The following is a 19,420-nucleotide window of genomic DNA, read 5'->3' on the forward strand; positions in this document are numbered from 1 at the left end:
TGTGTCCACCCCTAGTATGATTTTTGCAGTGGGTACTATTAATTTGAATACATAATGTAAATTCACAATAGTGAATGAAATGAAATAAAATAAAATAAAACACCCGCTGCAGCTACAAAAAAGATTGTAGATTGATTGGGGCGCGCGCCACCACCAGAGTTTCACTGACCCTCCCCCTCTCCAATCCCGTCGTTGTCTACTCAGCGCAAGAAGCAGGACTGACTGACTGATTCGACCACAGGAAAGCATCTACACTTTTAGGAGAGACGACAAATGGCAACGGGTATGTATGCCATAACAGTACTGGCTTAAGCTGCGTACACACTGCCAGCGACATCGCGCGCGACAGCGACTCAATACCATTCATTTTCAATGCGAGCACAGCGACTTCCGGCGACACGAGCTGTCGCGACCGTTGGCGCTAGATGTGGGCGTGTCCAGCGACGTGACAAAGTTGAGAAAAGTTCAACTTTGGAGCGACTAACGGAAGCGACAGCCAATAGGAGAGAAGACGGGAGAGCTCACGTGATCCTTCTCTCTCTCTCTCTCAGCTCCTGCAGTAACGGAAAGATGGATGAAAGGCTAATTCTTGCTGTTAGAAATGTTCCAGTGCTCTATATGTCTCTTCCCACGTTCAAGGACATTTTTAAGAAAAATACTGCGTGGAAAGGTGTATCTGAGATCGCGGGGATTTTATGGACTTAGACAGACCGGCATTTGCATTTTCGCCGCAGATAAACAGCCGCTGTGGCAAACAGCACGCCTTGTTTCTCATTCATCTTTGATTTAAAGCATTTTATGTACTGATTCCATTTATATTTAGTCTTTTCCCTCCAAAATGTTTGTTTTTAGTGGCAAGAAAAGAGATTCGCTGTCAACAGCAATGGAATGGCATCCGCGAATGTCATTTATAAACGTTACTAGGCAACCAGTAGTGGGAACGCCCACTAGCGACTTCACCACCAGCCACTGGCGACCTGCAGCGATAAAGTCGCTGGCAGTGTGTACGCACCTTTAGGCAGCGGCAGATCTTAAAGTCACAGTAGCCTAATAAACCAGTTGCTGTGATGTCTGTTATTAATTTTAACAAAGGTATCAGAAAATTGTAGCTTTAATAATAATAATTAATCTATATATAATTTATTTATGCAGGGCAGAATGTTTGATAACTTTATTCAATTTCTATATATTTCCTATCTGTTAGACAAGTAGGAAGGCCACAGGTAAATACAACATTTATTCTAATGGGTTATGTGAAGATTGTTTTCAGTTCACTTAAATTAAAAGTTGTTCCATAGCCTAATAAATGTTAAAATTGATATAGCTTTCAATTATACTGTAATGTTGAATGTCTATCATTAATGTTTTAAAAAAGCAATTTCATAGACAGTTGTTTTGTTATATCTGGTTTGGTTTCACAGTCACTTAAGCTTTTTGATGTGGATGTGTAGTTTATAGTGATGAAAGTTCTACCTGTGAATCAGTCGCTGCTCTAAAACAAGATATTTAACCTTTTGAATTACATGCAGCTTTGATATCAACAAAGTGTCATAGATGAGAATCTCACACATCTCTGAAGCTCTGTTAAAACATTTATTCCTCTTAAATGACCGAAAATTATGCTAGTATATTTTATATACAAAAACGCAAATATATTTGGCAGAAACGGTGCTCTGCTTTTTTCTCTGTTTATTTTTTTTTATTAAACTTTTTGGTGCTTTATTATCATGCAGTAACACACTGACCTAATGATTGAAGTGTGCAGTCATGAATTTAGAGACCCTCTTCTTGAAATTAGAATGTAACTGGTCAAAAAAGATGTATAATACCAGGTATAAATGGCATTAATGCCAATATGCATCTTAATACCAGGGAATAAACAGGGCACACACACACATAGTGTGTGTGTGTGTGTGTGTGTGTGTGTGTGTGTGTGTGTGTGTGTGTGTGTGTGTGTGTGAGAGAGAGAGTAAAGTCAAAACTGATGCACTTGGTTAAAATGTTTTTTTGTTTTTTTTTATCTGAAAAATAATGTACAGCGTTTGGAATTATCTGTCAATGTTTAAAAAAATCAGTAAATGTCAGAGAATGTTCGGTTAACACAACCCCTGATTTTGGGTTAGGCAAGTGATTGTTTGTGTCCCACCAGAAATAATGAGCCTGATGTTACCAAATAATCCACCGTTCAAACTGTAATAAGTGCATTAAACAGCTCTCACATAGAGCTTACCTTCTGAAATCGCAGAGATCCATAAATTTCTGAAAAGATAGTTCCGAGTTAATTTATCTCCAGCCAGACTAAAGGTGTAGGTGAGCAAAGCAGTGGTGTATGTATTTCGGAAATCACCAGCGAAGCTCTTTAAGCAAGACAAGCCTTTATTCACAGCAGGTTCCTAGAACAAAAACAGTGTGAATGATGTGACCAATTTTTAACAGGGCTTCAAAAAACGATACAGCTTGCTCTTTAAGACATTTTTACTCTACTGACCATAACTGATGTGTTCAGTTCAAGAAGTGATGCAGTTATGTAGGCAGTAATTGTCACGCTGTCACTTACACCCCCCTAAATATAGACAGCAAACAAAGGGATTACAAAGCTTAATTTGTACAAAAAATGTACAAAGTGTATTTTGCTCAATGTGTCCAGAACCATTTATGTTCTAATTCACTGATTTTATTTATTAGTACCTTCATTCTGTTATGGAAGAGTTTTCCTTTGCTCTCATAACAACCATCTGGTCTTTGGTGGAATATCAGCCATTGCTTGATTTTCTCAATTTTATCTGGCTCAATAAAGATATAACTTTGTGCTTTCCCAAAAGTCCTCAGCACAAAAGCAGTCAACCTGTTGCATTTTATGTAGTACATTAATTGAGAACCCTCTGGAGATTTGTGATGTAATTGTCAAGCAATTTCTACCATATTGCTTCTGATTTGAATTAATGTTCATTGGTGTTTTTTAAAGACAGCTGGTATGATTTTGTGCAATGGGATTTGTATTGATGGGTAAAAATAGACTCTGTACTGTACCATGTATTTCCCTCTCCTTGACCAAATGTGGTATATGATCCATCTGAGTTCTCATAGTTCAGCTGCCTCTGATACCCTGTTTGAGATAATTTTTCTTTAGTGTGCCCTGAAAATATTGTAATATACAATATACTCTGTAAAACAAAATCCTGTTAAAACTGGCAGCTGTGGTTGGCAGAAATTCACCAAAAAATATATGGTAATCTCATTTCAGGCTTTACAGTATGTAATTTATGCCTTTATATTTTACGGTGCATTACTGTCATTTAAAATATTAAATAATAAACTTGATATTAACCTTATGAAACTGTAAAAATCTGCTTTTCACTTTATAATGTAATGTTAATCACGGTAGTAATTACAAAACGGCACATGATGACACGAAGTTCAACAATAAAGGCCCTTCCTAGAGTAATGACCAATAAACATGTAGAGACAGATCTCAGTGTCACACACAAACGTATCGGTTACCTAACGTAACCTCGGTTCTCTCTAGATGAGGGAACGAGTATTGCGTAAGCTAGCTTACGCTACGGAAAGATTCATCTTTTCTGAGATATTGAAGCCAAAAAATTATCCTTAATTTTTGTATCCATTGTCAACGCAGTGCGGCAGCTGCAGACCTTGAGCGGGCTAGCGAGCTCATAGGTTGCTCTGCGGCAACTGCTGTAGCCTATAGACGAGCTTGGGCGAACTCGCATCCAATGAGAGGCGTCCGCGCGCTCACTGCAACAAAGCCCGCCAAAATGGGCGTGACTAGAGTGCATATAAGCGTAGTTCGTAGGCTGGAACCCTGGTTTTCATTGACTGAAGCGAAAAGTCGCCGTGGCGCTGAAGCACGGTCGGCTACGCAATACTCGTTCCCTCATCTAGAGAGAACCGAGGTTACGTTAGGTAACCGATACGTTCTCTTCACGAGAGGTTCTCTCGTATTGCGTAAGCTAGCTTACGCTACGGGAACCCATTGTCAACGCCGTGCGCTCAAGCATCCACTGTATGAGACCCAGGGAATTAAGGGGGACCCGGGGAGCCCTTATGAGTGGGGAAATAATATTTGGCCGGCAAGAATGCTGGTCATTGATTGTGTAATACATAAGCACACAGTGGGAAGGGAACGACAGAGCGGCGGTGCCGGTCTGTGTGGAATGTGTCCCATCAGTGCAGCTCACCAGGGGAGCTGTAGCGTATTAAACCGCTAGTAGTTTTGCCTGCAGAGCGGGCACTTCCATATTGTAAAATCTGACAAAGGTGGAGGGGGAAGTCCATCCCGCTGCCAAACATATGTCGTGAATGGAAATCCCGCTGGACCATGCCCACGAGGATGCCATGCCTCTAGTGGAGTGAGCCCTAATGCCCAACGGGCATGGCAGGTCTTTGACGCGTATGCAGCAGCAATAGCGTCCACTATCCATCTAGATAGTGTCTGTTTCGAGGCGCGAGACCTTTGGTGCGCCTCCGAACTAAACGAAAAGCTGCTCAGAGCGTCTGAAAGCGGCGGAGCGCGCAGTATACAATCTCAGTGCTCTGACCGGGCAAAGGAGATTGGCGTCGCGTCGCTATCGGTGCTGGCAGCGCCGATAGGGAAATGACCTGTGCTCTGAAAGGAGTACCGATCACCTTGGGAACATAGCCGTGTCTAGGCTTTAAAATGACCTTGGAGTCACTTGGTCCAAACTCAAGACACGCAGCTGACAGACAGCGCGTGAAGGTCTCCCACACGCTTGACTGATGACAGGGCAGTCAGAAAAACGGTTTTGAGTGAAAGGTATTTCAAATCCACGGATTGAAGTGGTTCGAAAGGGGGCTTTCATAGTTTCGAGAACTATAGAAAGATCCCAGATAGGAACCGATGGGGGCGCGGGGTTCATCCTTCTAGCTCCCCTGAGGAAGCGGATGACCAGCTCGCTTTTACCCCATGACTGGCCGTGCAGGGTTCAGCTAACGCAACGCCGCCACATACACTTTGAGCGTGGATGGGGATCTGCCCTTATCCAGCAGCTCTTGTAGAAATACAAGCAGCGACTTACACCCCACATGTCCGCTGGTCCAGGTCTCGGTCGGTGCACCATTTTGAGAACACAGACCATTTTGACGCATAGAGTCTTCTCGTGGAAGGGGCTCTAGCGTGTATGATGGTGTTTATTACTCCTTCTGGCAGAGCGACGGTAGTCGCTGATCACCCATGCATGCAGCCCAGCTCTGGGTGGGGATGCCAGATTGTGCCGCGAGCTTGAGAGAGGAAATCTGCTCTCACTGGGATGGGCCACAGCGCTGTCAGTGACAGCTGCGTTAGCTCCGGGAACCATGTCTGATTCTCCCAACGCGGGGCTATGAGGAGCACCGAGTGACGCGTTTCCTGATCCTCTGCATTACCTGTGGCAATAGCGAGACGGGAGGGAAGGCGTAAGCGGGCGCCTGGGCCAGTCCTGGGCCAGCGGCCCTCGCTGAGAAAAATATTGGGCAGTGAGAGTTCTCTTTGGACGCAAAGAGGTCTATCTCCGCTCTGCCGAATAGGTGCCATAACGTCTGGACTGTTTGAGCGTGCAGGGACCATTCCCCTGGGGAATATTGTCTCTGGACAGTCTGTCCGGGCCGTCGTTCAGGTGGCCTGGCACGCGCGTCGCCCTCAGCGGCGCAGGTGGCACTGGGACCAACTCAGTATGCGTTTCGTCAGATGGAAGAGGTTCCTGGATCTGACACCGCCCTGACGGTTTAGGTAGGATACCACAGATCTGTTGTCCGAACGGACCAGGACGTGGTGACCCTGAATGACCGGGAGAAAGCGCACGAGTGCGTACTCGACCGCTATCATTTCCAGACAATTTATGTGAAGGAGCTTTTCCTGAACTGACCATAGGCCGACAACCGGAGAGCCCTTGCAGACCGCGCCCCAACCCGTGTTGGACGCGTCTGTCGAGATGACTTTTCGGCGAGATACAGCTCCCATTGTCACTCCCCGCTGATACCATTCGGCCACTGTCCAGGGCTGCAGAGCTGAAATACAGGTCTGAGTCACCTTGATGGGCTGGCGGCCTGTGGCCCAAGCCCGGCGAGACGCTGGTGTTTAGCCAATGCTGAAGCGGGCGATGTGCAGTAAACCCAGCTGAAGTACTGCTGCGGCTGAGGCCATGTAGCCTAGCACTCTCTGAAATTTCTTTAGAGGTGTGAGGCTGTTCATCTGAAATGACGCTGCTAGTCGCTGCACACGCGGCCAGCTGTGTAGATAAGCGAGCCGTCATTGCCACTGAGTCTAGTTCTATTCCAAGGAAGGAAATTGCCTGACTGGGCTGTAGTGAGCTCTTGGTCCAATTGACTGCAAGGCCCAAACTGTTCAGATGACTGAGGAGAACTGTCCTGTGAGACAGAAGCTCCGTATGTGATTGTGCCAAAATCAGCCAATCGTCCAAATAGTTCAGAATTCGCAAACCCTGACTCCGCAGGGGTGCGAAGCCGCGTCCATGCACTTCATGAAAGTACGGGTGCTAAGGACAGGCCGAACGGAAGGACGGTGTATTGATAAACCTGGCCGTTGAAGGCGAATCTCAAGAATGGCCTGTGACGGGATTTATCTGAATCTGAAAGTATGCATTTTTCAGATCGAGAGAAATAAACCAGTCCCCTGGCGCATCATGCGCGAGGAGTTTGCTGGTTGTAAGCATTTTGAACGGTCTTTTGCAAGCGCTTTGTTCAAAACCCTGAGATCTAATATTGGTCTGAGGCCGCCGTCTTTCTTGGGGACAAGAAAATAACGGCTGTAAAACCCCGACTCAGCTCAGGGAGGCGGCACTCTCTATGGCCCTTTTGCACAAAAGGTTTGCTATTTCTGAACGAAGCATGCACGCTGCTTCCGTGTTCAAAGTAGTTTCGAGCGCGCTCTGAAGCAAGGAGGACGGCGATCGAACTGTAGCAAATAGCCCTGTTTTATTGTGCTTAACACCCATTCGGATATCCCTGGAATATCTTCCCACGCTTTGAAGCGGAATGTTAGAGGGTGAATGGCCAAATCGCTCTGATTGCCGCACACAGCAGCTGAACAGAATGTGTGAGCGCTTACTGTGCTTATGCTGGACTGCACGCAGACAGCATGGACAGGCTGTTCTGTGAGTGACTTCCGATTGAGGTGAATGGGGAAAGAGTCACGCCTGTTAAGTGATGCGCAAGCATAGCCACGGGCACGGGACTTACATACAGAGAAGTGTTTGCTGGCCGTGTGACAGAGCGGGCAGAGAATGGGCGCCGCGACGTATTCGCGTGAGCGCATTTATTGACTCTAACACTCGAGTGGTTCGTAACCGCTTTTGAGTGTGCTCTGATGGGGACACGGAACGTGTAATGCTTGTGTGTAGAGGTGAACACTAGATTGTGGGCACATTTTCTACACATAAGGCTGGTCGTGTGACAGAGCGGGCAGAGAATGGGCGCGCGCACGTATTCGTGAGCGCATTTATTGACTCTAACACTCGAGCGGGTCGTAACCGCTTTATGTGAGTGTGTTCTGATAGGGACACGGACGTGTAATGCTTGTGTGTAGGGGTGAACACTGAATTGTGGGCACATTTTCTACACATAAGGCTTTATTTTAGGTCGCCGTGGAAATGGCGTTTGAGTGCAGGCAAGCGGGTAATATCACCGGCTTGTTGGCTGCTGAATCCACCACTGCAGTAGCCTGAGAGAAGGGACTGACAGGGGCGTACGGGACTTACATACAGCTGGCCGTGTGACAGAGCGGGCAGAGGAGGGCATGCGCAGACGGGCTCGTGGGCGCGTTATTAACTCTAACACTCGAGCCGGTCGTAACCGCTTATGTGAGTGTGCTCTGATAGGGACACGGATGTGTAATGCTTGTGTGTAGGGGTGAGCACTGGATTGTGGGCACATTTTCTACACATAAGGCATGTTTACTCTTTACAAGATTTCTTTGTGTCGCCGTGAAAACGGCGCTTGAGTGCAGGCAAACGGGTAGTATCACCGGTTGTTGGCTGCTGAATCCACCACTGCAGTAGCCTGAGAGAAGGGGACTGACAGGGGCGAAGCTTTGACGGTGGTCCGGCCGTGGCGGACTGAGCCGTCGTTTCTCAATAACGCTAGGAGGACTTCGGTTGCTCAGGTTTCAGTACAATCTTAGGCCGAGGCCCGCAGGGGCGGCGGTCTGCGGCGGCTGTCTGAGCGCTGATCGAGGGCGGCCGCCCTGTCGACGCTGAGAAGTCTGGCTTGTTGAGCTGGGCGCTGTGAAGAGGCTCGTGCAGGAGGCTGGTCACGTGGGCGGCCTGCAGAGGAGCTAAGCGACGAGGCAGAAAGAGATTCATGGCTTGGGTTTCGAGAACGGTCAACAATGCCACTCACCGCGGAACCGAAGAGACCGGACAGAGAGAGCGGCGTAGTGCGCTCAGCTTCTCCCAAGTCGGCTAGTCAGATCTGAAACAGCCTCTGTCTGTAAGACGGCCATGGAATGCAGAGCAGATGCGGCTTGGCCGGGCGGCGTATAGGCGCGCCAACACAGGCGGAAGTAGTTCTGCAGGCCTTAGACGGGAGCACCAGCTTAGACCGCCATCTCGCGGAGGGCGGGCAAAGGTGCGGCGTGGAGTCTGTTGGGAGCCTGCTCAGGGGCGGTGACCACTCGAGCCCGAGGCGGTCGACGGCCTGTGTGAGGAGGCGCTTAGTTCCCCTCGACTCGGCGCTGGTCCTGCTGGATTCCTGGGCCGAGGAGGAGGCGTGTGAGCCTGACCACTCCTCGCTGTCCGAAGCCATGATGGAACAGCCCTTATCCTCCGCTTCTTCGTCCGAGATGGCAGCAGAGCAGCCGCTCGGCAGCAACTGCTGGCGTCCGGTGGGCGGGAGGGTGAAGGCGATGCTCGAGGGAGGGGCTCCGGCGAGGCAATCGCTTCTACCACTGTTCCGGCAGCCTTTGAGAGCGGCGCTTTTACTGCGCGGCTGAATGGAAGGCGGCGCAGCGGCTTCGGTCCTGAGCGCCGAGTCGAGCCCGCAGGGTCGACATCGAAGCTCCTCGCAGAGATCGCATCCGCCTTCAGCGAGGCGAGCTCTGCATGCCCCAGTCCCAGGCAGAGAGCGCAGATGACGTGGCGGTCTCCGGTGCTGAGAGGGGCGCGCATGAGGCGCAAGTGGAGCGAGGCATCTTTAAAAAACGCTCGTACTCTTTTGTGAAGTTCATAAGAACTAGCTTGCTTTAAAAGGATACGTTGCCGGATGGCGTAGCTCGCAGGACGGCTGAAGGTGGCTAAGGCGGCCGGCTTCTTCGAGCGCTGTCCACGCTTGCTTGATGCCCCTCGAACGGCGACGCGCTTCCAGTTCAGAGATGCGAAGAGCTTCGCTGAAGAGATGAAAATCAGGGTTCCAGCCTACGAACTACGCTTATATGCACTCTAGTCACGCCCATTTTGGTGGGCTTTGTTGCAGTGAGCGCGCGGACGCCTCTCATTGGATGTGAGTTCGCCCAAGCTCGTCTATAGGCTGCAGCAGTTGCCGCAGAGCAACCTATGAGCTCGCTAGCTAGCCCGCTCAATGTCTGCAGCTGCCGCACTGCGTTGACAATGGATACAAAAATTAAGGATAATTTTTTGGCTTCAATATCTCAGAAAAGATGAATCTTTCCGTAGCGTAAGCTAGCTTACGCAATACGAGAGAACCTCTCGTAAGAGAACACTAAACACCATAAGGGTGAATTAAAACTACATAAAATATAACACAAAACACCCCAAAGTACATAACTGATAGTAAACATAAGAAGAAACATAACTATTTCCATAAAATATAATGAAATGAACTGGGTCATGCAGGGAATTCTGGGAACGCCAGATTATTGTTTTTTACCGTAATTTTAACAGTAATTTACCATAAAATACATGTACTCTCTTGCTAAACATAATATAAATTTGTGCTGTTAATTATATGGGAAATCATACTTTTTACATAAAAAAAATGAATATTTGTAAAAATATTTACCATAAAACTACATGTATTGTCTTTTTAAATATATGAAAATGTTTTACCGTATACTTTAAGGTAACTACCCGTAAACCAATTTTTTTACAGTATACTTATAAAATGCTTCACAATGGTAATTTTCTTACCACTCTTAAGGAAGCCGGTGGCTCTCTCTCGAATGGCTGAGGTCAGCTGCTCAGTGTTCTCCAGGTACTGTAGAATGTAAATATTGGGAGAAAGAACAGCAATGTTCTGCTCTCCACAACCAAATGGCATCCGTAATAATCCATGAAGATTCTGCAGCGCACGGCCCAATATGTCTCCTACAAGAGAACACAAGATCCCGAATTGTCAAAACTGTTCATTCAGCCTGATTTCTATATCAGCAATATTCAAGACACAGTATTGCTGTATGATTTTTTTTATTTATTTTTTACCAAGGACTGAAGCAGAGAATCTTGCTGATCCCTCTATCGTGTTTTTGGGAAGAGTCAGCTCCACCTCTTCTGAGATATTTTGGCCTGTAGACAGAGGCACAACAATAAAAGCAAGTAATAAAATGTTGACACAGACTAAGTTAGAAAACTGTTTGTACAACCAAAATAAAGTGACAACTTAGCTGACTTGAGTAAAGACAATCTGAATCCATTTAAAAAAAAAATAGCTTAAAAGTACACAGCACTTACCCTTTGGGCAAATCAACCAGCTATGACTGTGAGTTTTTTCAATTCCTTCAGCCTGAGAAACACATATTAATGTTAGCAGAATTCAAGGCTTTATGTTCTTAGCTTCAGCATAAATCTTTGATTGCAATGTAATATTTAAAGGTATAGTAATTTTTTTAAAAATAATTTTGCTTCAATTTATTCAGTATATTATGATAAATAATGATTAGTAAATAGGTGTTACTGTATAATACATTTTACTCACATTTACACGTAAGCTTTTTGTGACTGTGTCAATGCGTCCTCTCTCTGGCACGCTTACAATCTCATTATCACACATAGTTTGGGACTGCTCTGCCTCTGCACTGACCGTAATATTAAAGACTCCTTTAAAAATAGAAATGTATGGAGAAGAATTTATCACCACTGAATAGATACAAATATTGTGAATCAACAGAAACAGGACATCGATTCAGATTCTTAAGACACTGATTCAAATGAGTGATTCTAAAACACACCCAGAACAGAAGGAGTGAGAATCCATTTAAAGGTTTTTCTTCCATTAGCACATAAACAGGATGAATACTGATCATCAGAGGAGGCTTTAAGAGTGTAGTCTGAAGAATGAGCTGGAGTTACTTTAACCTGTCAAGGAAAGACAGATGATTAGTTTCATATTTGAAATTATAGAAGTTTGATAAGACTGTTTTGGCAATCTCACCATGATACACTTGGGCAGATAGTTGAAGACAGTGGCCTTCAGCTCAAATATCTCCCCACGGATGATGGAGTAAGGCAGAGAGAGCTCCAGGAAGAAGGGCTGGAAAACTGTGAGCTGAGCAGGAGGAGCCAGACCCAGACCTTTGGAGGACAAACAGAAAGCCTCCGTCTCCCAAGTGGTGATGGTGTCAGGAACCTTAACAGGAACTTGTGTCGATCCAGAGTCTCTGTAAAGAAAAATCATGAACATGACATCTGGCACAAGAGTTAGACTCTAGTGCCAATCAATATTTCCTAACTTTAAGTGCAAAGACTTTAAGTAGCAGCTTCACACTTTTCAACCCACCCACCAACCACTCACCCAACCTCAACAAGTTCCCAAATCCAAGTTTCTGGGAAATATGTGCGAATTGTTTCTTCAGTTAGTACTCCTGCTCCTCGAACTCCTGTTCCTACATTTGATGCTAATCCAGTTCCTGGTAGTCCACCTCCTACTAATACACCTGCTGCTGCAACTCCAGGTACATAATGACCAATTCCTTGACCACCTGCATATACTTCACCACCAAGAACGCCTGGGAGAAACATTCATAGAGTCATAGTCTGAATTTCAACAAAATATTTAACATCACATTTTATTTTATATAATATCCATGGAAAATATACATAAGGATAATGGTAAATAGACATCTTACCACCATATACTCTTTGATATAACACATCTCTGAATTTAACACAAGTCGGTGTTCTAAGAATCAAATTTGTTGCCACCTTCAATCCCATGTTCTTATCAGATGAGAAATGCAAATAAACAAAAGTGTTTTTAGAACTTTTCTAATACAAAGCAAAGCTTTAAGTTCATAGCATTCATAATATTTCAGCCAGAAATACAAAATAATAAAAAAAATTGACAGAATTCCTTGTTCAGATGACCAGCATTTTTTGTACCAAAACGTTACTCATGATAGGATTCTCAAATACCACACAAACACATACCTCATACAAAAAGTTCTTAAATACTTACCCTAAATAACTCATAGACAGCGTATTCTGTATTCTGTGAAGGGTAAGGGAAGGACTGAGGATAAGTGTAGCCCATAGCAATACTTCTTCTGTATCTAACATCAAGGCATTCGATTGGATCTTCTATGTAATACGAAAGATGTAGACGTGGTAAAAAGATGAAGACCTACAGAAAGAAAAATATGAATTTAGTTTAAGTATATATGCATCTTCAATTTGTAATTTTGCTGCCTTATGACAGGTCTGAATACTAGAAGATTACATTGTCCATGTTCAGACGTTTATGTTTCTCCATTATCAGTACACTTTGATCTACAGCACTGAGGCCACACAGTGAACCTGGTTCTGCTGAAAGCTGAAGAGTGTTTTCTTCACCTGGTACTGCAGTAGCAGGAGAGAACTGCAGGGACACCTGCAGCACAAGAAACAATATATATTTATATATATATAAAATGGTTAAAGTACGGCACTTACAATGGAAGTGAACTGGACCAGTCTATAATTGCTAAAATACACATCGTTTTAAAAGTATAGACACAAGACATACACATTATACATGTTAACATGATTTTAGTGTAAGTGCCATACTGTAACTGCAATTTTTGCTTTATTTTAATTAAAGGAGGGACGAGTCTAAATTTTGTTTAGTAGAAATCAATATTTTGTCACAAGTGCTGTTGATTGAGCTTGACTTACGTTGAACCCAATTTTCCTTTAATGTTTGTTTTGTCCAACTAAATTACCAAATTTCATAACAATTACCACCATTTGTTATGGACTTGTTTGACACACCTTGCTTTCAAGGCATTTTTCAACTTGAAATGCTCTGGAAGCAGCCAGTACAATCTCACTGGGCAGCACACAGTAGGCAAGGAACTGCATAGACGGAGACATCTTGACATGAACATGCACCCTGAATAGAACTTCTCCCTCCAATATCCCATCAGAGCCTTTGACTTCAATGTTCTTAAACCCCTGAAGAATTATTTCTCCTTTAGATACAACCTGACAAGAATAAATATAACAACTTGAAAATAACAGTTGTGAATGAAAAAGTATTATGACAAAATAATATGCTGCATTGATAACTTATACGTTTTTTGCATTGTCCCTGTACCCACCAGGTAGAGCATGGTAACAGAGTAACTTTCAGTTTTCTCTCCAGCAATAGTGTACTGCACGGATATTGGAATCGTCACCTCACACTTCAATGGTTCCTGTAGCGTCTTTATTGTCAGTTGACTTGTTTTGGTTGTGGGTTTGAGAAGCATAAATTTGTGTGAACTTTCAAAAATGAACTGTGGGCCAAACTGATTGCCTTCAGAAACAGCTGCCTAGTTAGGAGCAATACACAGATCAGAGAAGCCCACTGCAATTGATAAAAATGTATACAGACATGCTTAGTCTTATACTTAAGAATTTGAGTGCAGCTTGCAGGGTCAACAGTTCCTGACATCAACTAACTGATCAATCATAACATTACAATCTTGAGCAGTGCACTTATTCCAGGAGTACAGTCTTTAAATTAGTCTAAAGTTGCTTTGTTTAGAAAGTATGCTATTGTAACTAACATACACAAATGAAAAACTCACCAATAGGGAAACAGAGGTCCTTTTTGGTATGGATATATTAAAGGTGGCAAGCCCATTATTGTCTGTGGTGAGCTCAAGGGGTTTAATGTAAGAAGCACTCTGATCATAAACAAAAACCCTCAAGTTAGGAACTGGGGTCCCATTTGAGAACTCAGCTTTAACCTGATGGATAAACAAGGATGAAATCAACCAAGATGACTGAAATAATAATAAAAGTAAAAATACATTGTACATGACGATAGTCAAAATATTCAGAAACAACTGACTCCATATTGTTGCTGATTTCATGGCACCTTATCCAACTAAAAATATATATTTTTAATTATATTTAATTTATAAAATAATATTAATATTAGGATAACAGATGGCTCCCTCCAAAAAATAAATAAATTAAAATTAAAATAATAAACAAAAAATGTAATGCAAATTTGGTACCTTTCCCTCTATGACTGATGCATCTTCAAAGTATTCTGGTAGATCAACAAATGTGATCTTACCAATTGAATAAGACAATGGCATAATGTCACTTCTTTGCATTGAGATATCTGGAGAATATATAAAGAAATGGTGACATTTTTATCAAAGCACATTGAAAACTATTATATACTCAGAATTAACTTCTTTATCTTTCCAATGCTCTACATTTGATCTAGTCTTGAAGTAATTCCAACTGTTTAATATGGTAGCAGTGCAACCAGATTATGCTAAATATGAGTAAGATATTTTAATGTCATAATAACACTAGCAATGTAGCTATTTAATTATATATTTTTTGCTACTTTTCTACAAATAAAACATATTATAAAATTGGTGCTGAATAAAAACTGGAGAGTGTATTATAGAGATGCATCATCGAATTGGAAAACAAACAAACATTTTGTTCATATTGAAAACGTCTATGTTACTATTGTAACCTCTGTTCCCTGATGGATGGAACGAGACATTGTGTCGAAGAAGCAACACTAGGGATCTCTCTTGAGGGCCTCGCACATCTCTGAACTTGAGAAAGGCCAATGAGAAATTGGCAGACAGAATTTGCATGTCCCGCCCCTGGACATACGGGTATAAAGGGAGGGAAATGCATCTGTCCATTCAGAATTTTGCCCTGAGGAGCCGAGAATGAGGTTTGGCCGTAACAGTGGCCCGGGAGGACACAACGTCTCGTTCCCTCCATCAGGGAACGGAGGTTACAATAGTAACCTAGACGTTCCCCGTCTGTCACTTCGACGTTGTGTAGAAGAAGCGACACTAGGGGTGCATATATAATAACGCCATGCGCTGAACCGTGTACGCACGCTGCTGATGCAGGTGCGGGCAGGCAGGTGCGTCCTGCAGGAATGAAAGCACTGACCCTACTGCGCACCTCTGCAGGTCTTCGGACTGGGAAGAACACCAATTCGCGAACAAGCGCCACTTCAGGGCATAAAGTTGCCTGCATGCTCATTGCACACGGCGTCCCAACCCTGTTTGGAGGCATCTGTAGTGACCAGAACACATCGGGACACCTGCTGTAAGGGGACTCCAGTCCGTAGAAAACAGACGTCTGTCCAGGGTTTGAAGGTCTGGTGGCAAACAGGGATGATAAACACACGGTGTGTGCCGCGGCACCATGCCCATCTCGGGACTCGAGTCTGGAGCCAGTGCTGAAGCGGTCTCATATGCATCAACCCCAGCGGTGCGACCACCGCGGAGGACACCATATGCCCCAGGAGCTTCTGGAAATGTTTTAGAGGAAGCGCTGTGCCTGGCTTGAATAAGGTGAGGCATTTCAGCACCGATTGCGCGCACTCGTTGGTGAGGTGCGCTACCATTGAGCCTGGCCGTCGAACGCGAACCGTAGAAAGGGTCAATGTCGAGGCAAGAGACGTGGAAGTACGCGTCCTTCAGGTCTACTGCTGTGAACCAATCTTGATGATGGATGCAAGTTAACCCTCTGGGGTCGATGGCTGCGCCGGCGCATCCTGCTGGATCTTTTTGTCATTACAGCAGAAACAACATAAATTTGTCTGTCATTTTTGGGCATTCAGATAAGTGTAAGACATCATTAGACACTATAAAGGGTCTACCTTTATTTGTGTACACTCACAATAACAACAAAACCTTGTGCTTTTGTAAAATAAAGAAAATAAAAAGGGTGAGCTGTAAGCAGTCTCTGGGTTCACAAGCATATATCTGAAACATGTCACAAAAATGAACTGAAACTCCACGAATACTTATCAGACAAACATGAAACATGTCTAAAGAAAGCTTAAAAATCCAGCTTTGATCCAGCCGAGGATACAATTTTGTCATTTTATATAAGTCATTTAATTTTAATTAGTTGACATGCTATTTTATATAAACATGTACATATTTTACTAGTGGGACTGTTTCCAGACTTGCCAGCCAGGATTCAGAGTATTGAAATTTGAAATATGTCCTAATAAGCAAGTTTTCGTTACATTTAATTGCTGTTTCGGCTAAAGCAGGTATTTAAATTTTATGCTGTATGATATAAATATGATATGTAATATGATACAAAAAGAATATGAATGTTTAGATGATATTTTAACTAGTGTTTATGCTGCCAATGACCACAGCGACCGGAGGGCAGCTGGGACTGCCTAAGGGAGACGCGGGTCCACTTGTAAGATGACCGTAACGTGGATAATACACACAGGGGGAGTCCACGTAGGAGTCCTGCCCTGTGGAGCACCTTTTCCAGTACAGGGTAGATTAAGTACCTGCAGTGGATTGGGTCTGCGAGTTCCTCCGCTGAACTGCGGACCGACAAGGGCTAGGGAGGAATCATCCAGTGATCCGAAGAGTGGTATCTCCTGGGAGAAAAAGCGCACAATTTTACCTCGGACGAGGGAAAGGGCGCTTGGCACATTCTAATATTTCTTCAAGAGTGATTAGAAGGCTCACTGGGGGAAATGCGTACTTGCGCAGCCCCGCAGGCCAGCTGTGTGCCAGTGCGTCTGCCCCGAGGGGAGCCTCTGTTTGGGCATACCAGAGCGGGCAGTGGGAGGTTTCTCGGGAGGCAAACAGGTCTACCTTGGCCTTGCCGAACCTTACCCAAATCAGCTGGATCGACTGGGGGTGAAGCCTCCACTCTCGTGACAGCACGTCCGCTACCACATTGAGGTTGACGGGGATGTGAGTCTGATGTGGAGCGTACGTCGCCTTGACGATTTACGTACGCTACCATGATGGTTCTGTCTGACCTGTCTAGGACATGTTTGTCATTAACTAACAGCAGGAACTTCTACAGAGCAAAGAAAACAGTCAGCAACTCAAGGCAATTGATATGCCAGCGCAGCGGGGCCCCTCTCCAATGGCCCGCAGCTGTGTGCCCGTTGCACACGCCGCCCCAATCCAATCTGGAGGTGTCAGTCGTGACCAAGACGCGTGGGACACCTGCTGCAAGGGTACTCCTGCCCGTAGAAAGCAGAGGTCTATCCAGGGTTTGAATGTCTGGCGGCGGTGATCGTCACACGGTGCTTGTCTCATATGCATCAACCCCAGTGGCGCAACCACCGCGGAGGATGCCATATGCCCCAGGAGCCTCTGGAAGAGTTATAAAAAGGGACCGTTGTGCCTGGCCTGAAACTGGTGAGGCATCTCAGCACTGACTGCATCTCATTGTTGAGACGTGCTGACATTGAGACTGAGCCTAACTCCATCCCGAGAAAAGAGATACCCTGAACCGGGGTGAGCTTGCTCTTTTCCCAGTTGACCTGAAGCCCCAGGCGGCTGAGGTGCCTGAGCACCTGGTCTCTGTGAGCGCATAGTAACTCTCATGATTGGGCCAGAATGAGCCAATCATCGAGGTAATTGAGTATGCGAATGCCGGCTTCTCGGAGTGGGGCAAGAGCTGCCTCTGCGACTTTCGTGAAGACGCGAGGGGACAGAGACACATGCCCGTGGAACCAATCAAGTAGCTGTGGGGTGGGGGGGGCGGACAGGGTTTTCCGGTCCAGCCTCACGCTCGCGGTACCCGGGTAAGCATAACGGACCTCTGTGCGTCAGGCTCAGACTGGGCGTGCAGACCCGAAGATGACGGCCCAGACGAGTCATCAGCATCAGACGCCGCTGTAACGCTCTCCGATGCAGCGGAAATGTCGTCGTCCAATTCCGGGAGCTCAAGGGACCGGCCGGCCGTGAAGTGGGCCACACTCATCCTGAGCTCGGACGGAAGCAAGCAAGCGTGCCGGGGAGGCAGGTGGTTCGAGGGGATTTACCTGACGAACAGAGCCCGTCATTGTCCCCAAATCGCCTTCATCGCCTGCGGCGCCTGCCCCAATCCCGTAGGAAGGAGACGAGGCGCGAGGGGCGGCTGAAGTGGCTTTCTCTCATGACAAAAGACCACAATGCTGTCATGGCTATGTTCTCGCACTGAGAACATAGACCATTCATAAAACGCTGCCTGCTTGTAATCGCAGCCCAGGCACACAAGGCAGCTTTTATGACCGTCAGAGGTGGGAAGAAATCAACCGCATCCAGAAACTACACAGAGGCTGAAACACGTCTTTAAAAAGACGCGTCCTGAAAAGGACGTTCAACGCCAGCTGTGTATTTGCTCTTTTAGAGAAAATAACTATTTTATCTGCCCTGTCGAAGCACCCAGGGGCAAACTGCACTGCTGTGCAAAGAAGGAGAAAGCCGCTGTAGTGCGCCATAGGAACAGGAACGGGTGTGTAACTCGCAGCTGACTGTATACACGACCATCGGCTCCGAAGAAAATTTCTGAATGAACTCGACGTATTTCCTCGCCTTTATACCCATATGTCCGGGGGCAGGGTATGCAAATACTGTCTGCCAACTTCTCATTGGCCTTTTTTCATAGATATCACTGTTTTTACTGTATCAAATTTTACTGTATCAAATAAATGCAGCCTTGGTGAGAAGAGACTTCATTTAAACGGTAGTGTAGGTCTAAAAATGTAAAGGAAATGTATAGTCAGATTAATTCTTAAAACTTGATTTTGATCATTAAGTCTCCTCACATTAATTTTCTTTCTGTCACATTCCTCATTGATAGACCCAGGGGAGGGGTCTTTTGTCTCCTCAGCTGTGAATTACAATCAATACGCCTCCTGGCATATGACATTTCTAACACTAAAAGTGTCTTACAAAACTTCAATTACTATATTGTTTTGTATGAATGAGTGATCAGGATGGTTTTCACATAATTTTGTAGCAAAAACTCTAGGCTACAAGATGCAGTTCTCAAAAGGCTTGTGGACAAATGTTTAGTATGTGTTATATGGCCTTATTTCAATGACTTAAAAATTTTGTTTTTTCAAAAACCATGCATAAACATTATTTTCTCAAAAATACAAACATGTCCACACATGTTGCACACATATTATTGTAGCCCAGTTTATGCTGAATACAGTGTTATCAGACTTTAGCCATTAATGTGTTTTTAAGCAACTGAAAAAAGCACAAATGTCAAGGCATGTC

The 19,420-nt window shown here is 45.0% G+C and overlaps 1 protein-coding gene across 3 annotated transcripts in view; it reads right to left on the reverse strand.

Annotated features, from left to right (window-relative positions):
• Window positions 1-19,420, reverse strand: part of LOC127632126 (alpha-2-macroglobulin) — a 33,733-nt gene that overhangs the window by 5,014 nt on the left and 9,299 nt on the right. For 2 of the 3 annotated variants that reach the window (XM_052110642.1, XM_052110644.1), the window contains 18 exons: window positions 14,408-14,517; window positions 13,973-14,134; window positions 13,502-13,714; window positions 13,173-13,385; window positions 12,643-12,792; window positions 12,382-12,546; window positions 12,053-12,143; window positions 11,719-11,932; window positions 11,359-11,584; window positions 11,156-11,282; window positions 10,903-11,024; window positions 10,659-10,710; window positions 10,410-10,493; window positions 10,119-10,295; window positions 3,031-3,106; window positions 2,689-2,845; window positions 2,489-2,563; window positions 2,231-2,393 (listed from right to left, as the gene is read on the reverse strand). In XM_052110642.1, the coding sequence (XP_051966602.1) occupies window positions 2,231-2,393; window positions 2,489-2,563; window positions 2,689-2,845; window positions 3,031-3,106; window positions 10,119-10,295; window positions 10,410-10,493; window positions 10,659-10,710; window positions 10,903-11,024; window positions 11,156-11,282; window positions 11,359-11,584; window positions 11,719-11,932; window positions 12,053-12,143; window positions 12,382-12,546; window positions 12,643-12,792; window positions 13,173-13,385; window positions 13,502-13,714; window positions 13,973-14,134; window positions 14,408-14,517 (2,577 nt within the window). Of the gene's footprint in view, window positions 1-2,230; window positions 2,394-2,488; window positions 2,564-2,688; window positions 2,846-3,030; window positions 3,107-10,118; window positions 10,296-10,409; window positions 10,494-10,658; window positions 10,711-10,902; window positions 11,025-11,155; window positions 11,283-11,358; window positions 11,585-11,718; window positions 11,933-12,052; window positions 12,144-12,381; window positions 12,547-12,642; window positions 12,793-13,172; window positions 13,386-13,501; window positions 13,715-13,972; window positions 14,135-14,407; window positions 14,518-15,323; window positions 17,534-19,420 lie in introns of those variants that run through there. The other variant, XM_052110643.1, reaches the window with a different exon arrangement.

This window comes from Xyrauchen texanus, chromosome 38 (genome assembly GCF_025860055.1).
Source record: "Xyrauchen texanus isolate HMW12.3.18 chromosome 38, RBS_HiC_50CHRs, whole genome shotgun sequence".
Taxonomy (NCBI): domain Eukaryota; kingdom Metazoa; phylum Chordata; class Actinopteri; order Cypriniformes; family Catostomidae; genus Xyrauchen; species Xyrauchen texanus.